The 13347-nt window shown below is 34.7% G+C and overlaps 1 protein-coding gene and 1 pseudogene across 4 annotated transcripts in view; both read left to right on the top strand.

The window, feature by feature from the left end:
• The window catches only part of CENPK (centromere protein K), a 39002-nt gene extending 32585 nt beyond the window's left edge, over positions 1-6417 (top strand). For all 4 annotated transcript variants that reach the window (XM_072826676.1, XM_072826673.1, XM_072826674.1 and 1 more), the window contains exons 10-11: positions 4874-4927; positions 5543-6417. In XM_072826676.1, coding sequence (XP_072682777.1) covers positions 4874-4927; positions 5543-5701 — 213 coding nt within the window. In that variant the 3' untranslated portion in view covers positions 5702-6417. The remainder of the gene's footprint in view (positions 1-4873; positions 4928-5542) is intronic.
• Positions 6418-8087: 1670 nt separating this feature from the next.
• LOC140632981 (ribosome biogenesis protein NSA2 homolog pseudogene) lies at positions 8088-8957 on the top strand (annotated as a pseudogene).
• The last annotated feature ends 4390 nt before the right edge of the window (positions 8958-13347 follow it).

Below are 13347 nucleotides of genomic sequence, written 5' to 3'. Positions count from 1 at the left end.
AATGTAATAGTGCCTATGCCTAGCGGCTAGGATTTTAGGTGAGATTTGTTTTTGTTTTTACGGTTTTCCAAATTTCCCATGTTGAGCATGTGTAATTTTTAAAATCAGAAGATAGCTGTTAGTTAATGTAAGTTCTTGACTATTTTACTAGTTAGGTATGATGTAATAAACCTTTTTCACAAAAGCAAATATTTTATTTGGTGACAAAAGATTGAGAACAACTACTTTAATTCCTTTTTAAAAAACAGTATATAGTATAAATAAATAGAGCTTGTGAAAGCATTGTGTAATTATCTACATATAAGTAGAGCTTGTAGGTATTGAAACTGGCATCAGAATGATTTTTCTAAAAATATATACTTTAAGCGTTTTTCAACATAAAACTAATGGCTCCCTATTGGATGAAGCCGATAAACGCAAAGAGTAATAGATTTATATTTGGACTTTGTCTATCTTCTGAACCTCCTGTCTAACCATGCTTTATTCATCTCTTACATGAATCCATTCAACTATACCACTCTAGTTCCAGCAACTATGCAATGACTTGTCACTTTTTGTGACTTAAAGGTTTTATTTTCTCTGCTTACAGAACACTTCATATCTGATAAGGATAGCAAATTTTTTTTTAAAGATTTTATTTATTTATTTATTCATGATAATCAGAGAGAGAGAGAGAGAGAGAGAGAGAGAGGCAGCGACACAGGCAGAGGGAGAATCAGGCTCCATGCAGGGAGCCCGACGTGGGATTCGATCCCGGGTCTCCAGGATCGCACCCTGGGCCAAAGGCAGGCGCCAAACCGCTGCGCCACCCAGGGATCCCAGGATAGCAAATTTTTACTTAAGACTTAAACAACATCTTTTCTATGAAGTTTTTTTTTTTTTTAAGATTTATTCATATGAGAGAGACAGTTCGAGTGTGGCAGAAGGAGGGGGAGAGGGAGAGAGAAATGTAAGCAATCTCTGTGCAGAGCGTGGAGCCTGACATGGGACTTAATCTCACAACTCTGAGATCACAACCTGAGCTGAAACTAAGAGTTGGATGCTTAACTGACTGTGCCACTCAGGCATCTCTGTGTGTGGGTGTTAAGTGAAGTTTACGTGCCATTTTATTAGCATTTGTCACAGGATTTTGTAGTAATGATTTATGTCTGTGTCTCTGTTCACGCACCATGCACTCTCAGCTCCTTAATGTGTTAATTTCATCTTTGTAAGTCTACTCTCTGGCATATATATTATATATAGCTGGATTAGGGTACCACTGCTATGGTCACACTTAACTTTAATTACCTCTTTTAGAGCTTCGTCTCCAAATATAGTCACCATGGGGTGAGACTGAACATAGAAGTTTTGAGAGGCATGGTTCAGTCCATAACACGAGCTTTATCATTCAAAGATATGTTAAAAAAAGAAAAAAACTCAAGTCCCTCCACTGTATCATTAACATTAGGTGAACATAATTTGAGACCTCTCCCTAAACACATACATATATAGAAGCATAAATGAATTGATGGATGTGCAGATCAGTGGAGTATTTTTTTAAATAAAGATTTTATTTATTTATCTATTTATCTATTTATCATCTATCTATCTATCTATCTATCTATCTATCTATCTATCTATCTATCTAAGAGAGAAAGAGAGAGCAAAGCAGACTACCCAGCAAGCAAGGAGCCCTATCCACGGCTTGATCCTAGGACCCCAGGATCATGACCTGAGCTGAAGGCAGACATTTAACTGAATGAGCTACCTAGGCACCCTCAGATCAATGTAGTTTTGTATAGGCCAATATAAACTAAGTATTACATGTAATTCTACTTAAATTCATAGAGGAACAATGAGTGAGGTTAATTTATTTAACTCAGATAAATATTTCTTGGCTTCAAGTGATTTTAATTCTGGAGAGATCCCCGATATAGAGAAAGCTAATTATGAAAAACGTTATAAAACATAATACTTTTTAAAATTTCATCTTTAGGGACACCTGAGTGGCTCAGCAGTTGAGGTCTGCCTTTGGCTCAGGGTGTGATCCCGGAGTTTTGGGATCAAGTCCCAAATCAGGTTCCCCATGGGGAGCCTGCTTCTCCCTCTGCCTATGTCTCTGCCTCTCTCTTTATGTCTCATGAATAAATAAAGAAAATCTTTAAAAAAATAAATTTTCATCTTTAATTTTTAGACAACATTCATTGACTCCCTACTATGAAGGATAAGGAAATTAACATTCTTTCTCCTATACACTCATTACAATTTCTGTTATTTTAATTTTGGCCGGTTTATATATATAGCATTTTTATTCTGTTCTCATACCAATATTCATGTATGTGTTTAGTCTTTATATTGTATTGGATTCGATGCTTCTCATCTTTTATCATTTATTTTGAGTTTTTAATTATTTGATTTGATGGATTTTTTTTGATAACTTATTTATTCAAGCAGAATTCCTGGGCATTTTATTTTTAGGTTCTTGAATGATGAAAATGCTTTGTTTGCTTTTATAGTAAAAGGATATTTTTAGCACATAAAAAAACAAATCTCAAGATCTGGTAGGGATTACTCCATTCTTTTTTCCATTTTTTTTTTTTTTTCCATTCTTCTGAAATAGAATATGCTGTGGTGATCTGAGGTCAGCTTCTAGATATCTTGAATACATGCTTGAAGAGTTCTTTATCCCTAGACTTCAGTAATTTCACAAAGATACATAACAATGTTGATCATTCAATATCAGTTCGCTTTGAAGATGGCATTGTTTTTGGGTCAGATTTAGATCACATTTCATTTCATGGAAATTTTATTTTATTGTGTCATATTGTTTTTCATATCCTTATCTTGAAATATTTTTTTTCTTGGTTCTCATATTTTTCCTCTGCTCTTCTTTGATTGTTTCAAATATTTATATTTTAATCTTGCTTTGTTGCTGCTTATTTCTGTATCAGTTCTTTAATTCTCTTTGCTTTCATCACTACTCAATGCTGCTTTTTTAAATTTCTCTTTAATTTGAGAAGGTATTAGAGGGACGCCTGGGTGGCTCAGTGGTTGAGCATCTGCCTTCAGCTCAGGGTGTGATCCCAGGGTCCTGGGATTGAATGCTACATCAGGCTCCCTGTGAGGAGCGTGCTTCTCCCTCTGCCTGTGTCGCTGCCTCTCTGTGTCTCTCATGAGTAAATAAATAAAATCTTTTTTCTTTTTAAAGAGAAGGTATTAGAGACCAGGAGTTTTTGATATCCAGCTTTACTATCTTTACTGAGGAATCAATTTATTTTTACTCTTTCTTTAACATATTTGTACTTACAGAAGACCTTAAATTTTTTTTGGTCAAAAGTTTTTAATTTATTTGAGAGAGAGAGAGAGAGAATGAGTGGGGCGAGAGGGAGAGGGAGAAACAGACTCCCCACTGAGCAGGGAGCCCAACATGGGGTCCTATCCCTGTAATCCTGGATCATGACGTGAGCCAAAGGCAGACACTTAACCTACTGAGCCACCCAGGTGCTGCTACATAAGACTTTATAGTGACTTCCCTGGTAATCTTTGATGGTTATCAGAAAGGTACTAGCTTTCACTACAGTAGGTGACTTTGTAATTAATTAAATACCTGAGCTCAAAAACTGCTGATTAAGATTAGTAGGAGATTTCTAGCAGATCCCCTTTAGATTCTTGTCCCTTTGATTGGTGGTTTTTTTGTTTGGTTTGGTTTGGTGCAAAAAGTGTTTTTATTAAAGCATAGGGACAGGACCTATGGGCACGAAGAGATGGTCTATGGAATATTTTTAATAGGAGTTTAGATAAATGGTACCAGGCATAGTCATGAAAACTTGCAAATGATAAGAAACTAAGAGAGCTAGATAGTAAATATATTGGATGACAGAATTAGGACTATATTTTTCAGTTGGGTAGAACTAGCCCAAATAAAGTAAGGATAATGTTTAGTGGAGGCACATAGAATACCTTTCTTGAGTTTAAAACATTAAAGAATGAAGGAGACCTATCTTAGCTAGATGCAAGAAGGAGGTTTAGGCATTTTAGATGATAGTATGCTCCGAGGGAGGTGAGCAGGGCAAAATAGATGTCCAAAAGCTGATGAATAAACTTGAATAAAATTCCAGCATCTATAAGTATGGAAGTGTGAATCTTCCTTTTCATCTTTGTTATTTAAGTCACACATGTATCATGTGGAGACTGGATTGAAAAAGAAAAAACAAGATAAATTAAAGCACATCTAGACAGCAACCATGATATTGAGGGGCTGCAAGGCTATGGCTTGTGAAAAATAAGGAACTAATTAATATGGTGATGAGTATGGTGAAGACTTGGGGCTCCTAATACCTCTCTTCAAATATTTGAGGAATTCTTGGATCGAATTGGAATAGGATTTATTCTCTGACATTCCAAGGGAAAAAGAAGCAGTGAGTTGAGTTAACATTAGGAACTGTCAAGAACTTTAGAAAGCTGAACAAGGCTCCTTGGGAAGTAAATTTCCTATCCTAAAGCTATATAAATACAGTTGGGAATGCCATTTGTTTGAAATATTTTGATTAGAGAGTTCAAACAATAGACTTTCAGTTACATAAGTATATATATAATATGTATAATTTACCCATTATGAATTTTTAGATAATCTGAATTATATCTTCTTGTAATTGCACAAGATATTACTTAGGGGTTGTTTGAACTTTGTTTTTATGAACCTGTTTAGTACAAGCAGATTGTTTACTTTTAGAATGCTTTTAAAATCACCTAATTATAAATATTTTGTTTTGGTATACCTTGTACCATTGCAGTAAGAAATGCTAACTTTTGAAAATTTTGTTATAAATATAGTCTAATCTGCCATTGGCAGAATTGAAAGATTAATTCTTTTTTATTCACATTTTTGTCAAAGAAAAACGTTAAAGAATCAACTGCACAGCTGATAACACTGCATGAAATATTAGAGGTAAGTGTTTTGTGTAGTTTTGTCTTCAAGATTTCTTTTAATTAGTGATTTCTAAACAATTATACACAGGCTCAAAACAAAATAATTGCATTAGTTCTTAAATATATCAACTTTTATTAAATATATTTATATTAGTTTGTCTTTAGTATAAGACTAGTGTCTGTTTTCTATACCTTACTAGAAAGAGTATTGTCATTTGTTAAAAGAACATAAATTTGGAGACTAGCACTTAATCATATTCCCAAGATTATTATTTTAAAAAAATGTTTCTGGTGTTATTTAATATTTACACAGTTGAAACCCTGTACTTTTACATGGATGGAATCTTTAGTTGCCATCTCTATTCTATCTGAACTACATATGTGAGTTTAAGGATTCCACAAAGTTGCAGAAACTTGTACCCAGTTTTAAAGAGGTTTCCATTTATTAATATCTGTAGTTTTTTTAAATGGAGAAAATCAGTTATTTAAATTAATACATAGAAATTATGATTAAGCAGTTATTCAAAGAGAAAAGAGATAGACATTCTTTGGCAAACAAATTTTTAATGTTTTATTATAGATGTATTTTTTTTTTTACTAAGTATGGTATATTTTGAATGATATTTTTTCCTAGATTCTTATAAATAGATTATTTGATGTTCCACATGATCCATATATCAAAATTAGAGATTCATTTTGGCCACCTTATATTGAGCTGCTCCTTCGTAATGGAATTGCCTTGAGACATCCAGAAGATCCAACACAAATAAGATTAGAAGCCTTTCATCAGTAAAAGGATGGTCTTTTTTTTTTTTTTTCCACATGGTACTTAATGAATCTTGTCATTCGAGAATAATGGAAACACTGAGGATTTACTTGGATAAAGAACATTATTTGCAAATCAAAGTACATAGTCCCTCTTCCTTTTATCCATAAAATGACACATGTCATCTACTATTCGTTTATAAATGGCCCTTTCAATTCAGTCAGTGCTCTCTGGTGTTTTCAACTGGATGGAAAAGAATGCAAGTAAAAAAATATTCTAGACTTAATCATTGTAAAATTTGATTTACCTTTTGCAGTATTCTTTGGAAAGTTCTTTGTTAATTTATGATATTGCTAATATAATTTTTTTCCTTTTGAAATTTGTGAGTTTATTTTATGCATTTTGAGTTGTGTTTGGTGCTTATATCTTTAAATTTAGGAATTATATTGGAAAGGCCATTTAATTTGCAGGTGGTTTTTAAATTGGCAGTTTTTGGCATAGAAAGAATCATAATTTGAATGTATGTAGTAAATCTGTTCCATGTATATGCCTTATTTCTAGATTTTTAAAAAAGTTGAAACAAAACTAATGGATAAAGGTAGCATGAAAACTATATTTTAGTATGTATTATATAAATGATATATATTGAACTGTTCTTGGTTCTGTTAATTATTGCTAACAAAATTCTGTTCATAACATTTTGTTAATTCTCTAAATAAAATTCTCTTATCTAAAAATCTCTAGCTTTTTTGGTGATGTGGTGTGATATTTTAATAAATAGATTTTTTCATAGGCAGAAAAATGAGGGTATTATAAGACTCATTCAAGGTTACATACAAGCCAAACTAAAGAATACCAATTCCTTTTAGTATCATTAGTTTTCTTTTCTTTTCTTTTTTTTTTTTTTTAAGATTTTATTTATTCATGAGAGACACAGAGAGAGAGAGAGGCAGAGACAGAGGCAGAGGGAGAAGCAGGCTCCCCACAAGGAGCCTGATGAGGGACTTAATCCCTGACCCCAGGATCATGCCCTGAGCCAAAGGCAGATGCTCAACTGCTGAGCCACCCAGGCATCCCTGTATCATTAGTTTTCTAAGAGGATTTGGTGTGTACTTTTATATTTGAAAATGCTTTCTAATGTTTATCCGTATTTCTTGCATACCTTAAATACTTCAACTTTCTTAAAGTAAACAAATACTATTCCAAGTATATCCTGTCCCTTTTAGATAAAATACAAACACTATTACATTTCAGAGAATGTAAGTTCTTTTATGGAAAGATGACATATAAAGTACCTTGCTTAGAATACTCCAGTTGGGAGTCACAGCAATGAGCATGTTTTAAGTTCTTGAAGTTACTGGAGATGGGAGAAATGGTTCATTCAGTATAACCCTGAGAGTTATTTTACAAAGTAGGTAGTGTTGTTGTCCATGAACTTCTTTGTATTGCAAATTACAGAAATACATTCAGTAGTAGACATCTTGCTTAACTGGACAAATCTTCATTTCACATTTTACTGGTTAGGATCTTTTGATATCTTGTATAAGGCATTAAAGAAAACTTTGATGATTATTACATCCTACTTCTTCCAGGCTTCTCACATAGCAAGATTATTTGCCTACTTTTTTTTTTTTTTTAAGATTTTATTTATTTATTCATGGCAAACACAGAGAGAGGCAGAGAGAGAAGCAGGCTCCATGTAGGGACCCCGATTTGGGACTTGATCCCAGGTCTCCAGGATCATCTCCTGGGCCAAAGGCAGGTATGCGCAACCACTGAGCCACCCAGGCATCCCAATTTGCCCACTTTTGATCTCAGTTATGAACAAAGTAAGGTATACTAGAATTAGTCTTGATTTTTACTCCACCTAAGCTTACAGCTTTTGTAAGCTTTCTGTGGTTTTAAGAATGTTGGAGCAAATGTTTCAACTTCTGAGGAACTTTATGTATTTTCACTTTTCACTGCTTTAAGATAGCCATTGAAATCTGTTAAGATTTAGGATTGTTTTTATTTTACTGACTTTTTTTTTTTAAGATTTCATTTATTCATGAGAGTCAGAGAGAGGCAGAGACATAGGCAGAGGGAGGAGCAGGCTCCATGCAGGGAGCCTGGTGCGAGACTGCATCCCAGGTCCCTGGGATAATGCTCTGAGCCAAAGGCAGACCCTTAACCACTGAGCCACCCGGGCATCCCTCACTATGATTTTTTAAATTGAGGTGTAACCGACATAGAACATTTTATTATTTCAGGTGTATAACATATTGATTTGATGTTTATATATATTGTGAAATGATCACCACACATCTTTCACCATAGTTAAAAACTTTTATTACTGGTCGTGGCTGGCACGGAGCGAGCTCGCGGGCCGGGAGCCCGAAGCTAGAGAGCCTCTTGGTGCCCAGCGGCTGTCACCATGCCACAAAATAAATATATTTAGTTACACTGGAAGTGCTATGGCTATCGTTTGGATTACCATGAGAAAAAGAGAAAGAAAGAAGGTCGAGAGGCTCATGAACGTTCAGAAAAAGCAAAAATGATTGGTCTGAAAGCTAAGCTCTACCATAAGCAGCGCCATGCTGAAAAAATACAAATGAAAAAGACTATCAAGATGCATGAAAAGAGAAACACCAAACAAAAGAATGATGAAAAGACTCCACAGGGAGCAGTACCTGCATATCTACTGGACAGGGAGGGGCAGTCCCAAGCTAAAGTACTTTCCAATATGATTAAACAAAAGCGAAAAGAGAAAGTGGGAAAGTGGAAAGTTCCTTTACCCAAAGTTCGTTCCTAGGGAGAAACAGAAGTATTAAAAGTCATTCGAACAGGAAAGAGAAAAAAGCATGGAAGAGGATGGTCACTAAAGTCTGCTTTTTTGGAGACGGCTTTACTAGAAAACCACCTAAATACCAAAGATTCATTAGACCAATGGGCTTACGTTTCAAAAAGGCCCATGTAACACATCCTGAATTGAAAGCCACTTTTTGCCTGCCAATACTCAGTGTAAAAAATAATCCCTCATCTCCACTATATACAACTTTGGGTGTTATTACCAAACGTACTGTCATTGAAGTGAATATGAGTGAGTTGGGCCTTGTGACACAAGGAGGCAAAGTTATTTGGGAAAATATGCCCAGGTTATCAACAATCCTGAAAATGATGGATGCATAAATGCAGTCCTGCTGGTTTAACAGCAGTTTCAAACAAGTAATCCCTTATAATTCCTGAAGACTACACACCCGTCAGGAAGACCACCATTGTTGTGGTGGATCTGGATGCTACCAAACAGCCTTACGTATCTACAGTCATCAAGACATTTATTCTACTGTAAAAAAAGTTGAAATAGACATTTATTAAAATAAGTGGTCTTTAAAAAAATTTTTTTTTATTACTTGTGATGAGAACTTTTAAATCTATTCTCTTTGCAAATTTCAGATATGCAATACAGTATTAACTCTAGTCACCATGCTGTACATTATATCCCCAGGAATTCTTTATTTTATGACTGTAAGTTTGTACCTTTTGACCCTCTCTTTACTCATTTTGCCCACTCTCCACCCCCTCCCTGCCTCTGGTAACCACCAATCTGTTGCTTTGTGTCTATGAGCTTGTTTTCTTGTTGCTTTTGGGTTACACATGTAGGTCACATCATATGACCTATGACTTTTTCTCTGACTTTTTCACTTAACGTAATGCCCTCAAGGTCCATCCTTGTCACAAAGGGCAAATTCCATTCATTTTTATAGATGAATAATATTCCATTGTATTTATATACCACCTTTATCCATTCATCCATTGATGGACACTTACATTGATTCCATATCTGGGCTATTGTCAATAATGCTGCAGTGAACATGAGGTTGCATATATCTTTGAGTTAGTGATTTCATTAGTTTGCTCCTTGTTGCTTTTACCAAGAATTCTATTTTTCAATTCTGTAAAACATCTTTTATTTGAAAGTGAGGTTGAGGGCAGACAGGTGGCTCAGTGGTTTAGCACCACCTTCAGCCCAGGGGATGATCCTGGAGTGCTGGGATCAAATCCCACATCAGGCTCCCTGCATGGAGACTGATTATCCCTCTGCCTCTCTCTGTGTCTCTCATGAATAAATAAATAAATCTTAAAAAAAATAAAAGAAAAACTAGAGAAGACAAAAATGGAAGACAGAGAACAAAGGCAATGAATAGAATATAGTAACAAATATGGTAGATATTAATCCAGATAATAATCATTTAAAAATTATTTTAAATGTGAATGGACTAAATACACCAATCCAGGCAAGACTGTCAAAGTGGTTAAAAAAAGAAAAAAAGACTCAGACTATGTGTTTTCTGCAAGAAACCTATCTGAAATATAGACTCAGATCAAAAGTAAAGGGACAGAGAAAGATATATCATGTTAACATTAATCAAAAGATACCTTGAGTTAGCTATCTTAATTTTACACAAAGCAGACTTCAGAGCAAGGAAAATGCCCAGGGATTACAAGGAATATCACATATTGATAAAAGCTGCCAAATCTCCAAAAAGACGCAATAATCTTTAATATGTATGCACTTAACTTTGTCACAGTACATAAGGCAAAAACTGATAGAAATGCAAGAAGAAATAGATGAATTCACAGTTACTGTTGTAGACTTCAACATTCTTTTATCAATAATTGAGAGATCCAGCAGGTAGAAAACCAGCAAGGATATAGTTTAACTGAACAGCATCATCAATCAACTGGATCTATGACATTTATAGAATTCTAATCCTGCTATAGCAAAACACGCATTCTTTTCATGTTCAGGTGGAACATTTACTAAGACCATGTTCTGGGTTACCAATAAAATTTTAAAATTAGACTACAAATTATGCTTTCAAACTACAATGAAATTTAAGTCAAAAATAGGAAAATACATGGAAAAATCCCAAAATATTTAGAGATTAAACAACATGTAAACACATGCATTGAAGATATCTCAAGAGAAACGCTTAAATATTTTGTACTAATTGAAAATATAACTCCTCAAAATTTGTGAGATGCAACAAAAGCAGAGTTTAAAGAAATTTATAGCATTAAATATATTAGAAAAGATGAAAGATCTAAAATCAATAATCTGAAGAGTTCACCTTAGGAAACTAGAAAAGGAACAGCAAATTAAGTCCAAATTAGGTGTGCCTGGCTGGCTCACTTGTGTAAAGAATGGGATTCGTGATCTCGAGGTTGTGAGTTGGAGCTCCATGTTGGGTATACAGATAACTTAATAAGTAAATAAATCCAAAGAAGAAAAAAAATGATAAAAATCAGAATAGAAGTAAAGGGAAATGAGAACAAGAAATCAATACAGAAAATCAATGAAACCAAAAGCTGGCTATTTGAAAATATCAATAAAACTGATAAATCTCTAGCCAAGCTAACCAAGAAAGGAGGAGAGATGAGTATCAGAAATGAAAAGAGGGACACCTGGGTGGCTTAGAGTTTGAGTGTCTGCCTTTGGCTCAGGTCGTGACCCTGGGGTCCTGGGATGGAGTCCCACATCAGGCTCCCCAAAGGGAGTTTGCTTCTCCTTCTGCCTATGTGTGCTTCTCTCTGTGTCTCTCATGAATAAGTAAAATCTTAAAAAAAAAAAAGAAAGCCATCAGTACCCATCCCAGGAATATTAATAAGATAAATAAATAGGGCAGCCCGGCTGGCTCAGTGGTTTAGCACCGCCTTTGGCCCAGGGTGTGATCCTGGAGACCCGGGATTGATTCCCACATTGGGTTCCCTTCATGGAGCCTGCTTCTGCCTGTGTCTGTGCCTCTCTCTCTCTCTGTCTTTCATAATAAATAAATAAAATCTTTTAAAAAAAATAAGTAAAGGTATATTATGAACAACCTCTTACCCACAAATTTTATAGCTTAGATGAAATGGACCAATTCTGTGAAAATGTAATCTACCAAAATTCACACAAGGAGAACTAGCTAAACTGCATAAGGTTATATTTGTTAAGGAAATGGAATCAATAATAAACTTTCAAAATAGAAAGTATAAGACCTGGATGGTTTCATTGGTGAATTCTACCAAACATACAAAAAGGAAATGATGTCAGTTCTGTATAATCCATCCCAAAAAATTGAAGCGGAGGGAATAGTTCCTAACTCATTCTGTGAGGCCAGCATTACTGTAACACCAAAACCAGACAGAGACATTACAAGAAAGGAAAGCTACAGACAGATACGTGTCATGAACATAGGTGAAATATGAAACAATCAAATTCAACATTGTAGAACAAAGATCTATCCACCACTGCCAAGTAGCATTTTTTCTAGGTATGTAAGACTGCTTCAACATTCAGATGTCATGAATTAATGTAATTCATTCATCAATTACATTAATTACATTACATAATTACATCACATAATTTAATTGTGATTACATTCATTAATTACATTACATAATCACATTACATTACATAATTAATTACATTAATTCATGACATCATTAGACTAAAGCGGAAAAACCATATGATCATACCAATAGATTACAAAAAAGCCATTTTCCAACTCCCATTCATGATAAAAACTAAGCAAGCTAGGAATAGAAACTGATTCTAAAGTTTATACAGAAAGGCAAATGATCAGCTTAGCTACCAAAATATTGAAGAACAAAGTTGGGATGACTGATACCAACTTTAAAATTTATTGTAAAGCTCCAGTAACCAAGACACTATGATGTTGGTGAAAGGCAGACAAGTCAATGTAACAGAATGAAGAGCTCAGGAATAAGACCGGCATGGATAGGGTCAGCTGGTCTTTGTTTGACAAAGGAATAAAGATAATCTGGTAAAGCTGAGTCTTTTTCAACAAATCGTGTGAGAACATGGACCCTGACATACCTTTAACAAAAATTAAATGTAAAATGCACAGCTATAAAACTTCTAGAACATAAAAGATAATCTAGTCTGAACTTGGGTTTTGTGATGCCTTTTTTTATTTTTAGAGAGTGTGTGGCTGTGGGGAGGGGCAGAGAGAGAAGGAGAGGGAAACATAAGCAGACTCTGCTGAGTGAGGAGCCTAACACATGGCTGTATCTCACCACCCTGAGATTTGGACCCAAGCTGAAACCAAGAGTGAAACTTACCCAACTGTACCACCCAGGTGCCCCTTGTGATGACTTTTAAGATACAATACCAAAATTGTAATCCATGAAAGAAAAAACTAATAAATTGATTTTTATTAAAACTCAAAATTTCTGCTTTGTTGAAGACACTGTTAGAATGAAAAGATAAGCCACAGACTGAGAGAAAATATTTGCAACATACATAATCTGTTAAAGATAACAGAAAATACACAAACAACTCTTAAAACTCAACAATAGACAACAGATACCTCAATTAAAAAGAGGACAAAAGGTCAAAACAGTTACCTCACAATAGAAGATCTAGAGATAGTAAATCAGATGAAAAGATCTCCACATATGTCATGAGGAAAACGTAAATTAGACAGCAATAAGATACCACTACAAATTTACTAGAATGGCCCAAATCTGAAACACTGACAACCCCAAATGCTGGTGAAGATGTGGAACAAGAGGAACTCTCATTCAGTGCTGGTGGAAATGCAAAATTATACAACCAATTGGAAAACAGTTTGGCATTTCTTACGAATTTACTATACTACCAACCAATTATGCAATATTTACCCCAATGA

This window comes from Canis lupus, chromosome 5 (genome assembly GCF_048164855.1).
Source record: "Canis lupus baileyi chromosome 5, mCanLup2.hap1, whole genome shotgun sequence".
Lineage (NCBI taxonomy): Eukaryota > Metazoa > Chordata > Mammalia > Carnivora > Canidae > Canis > Canis lupus.
This window is presented reverse-complemented; position numbering and strand designations above follow the sequence as displayed.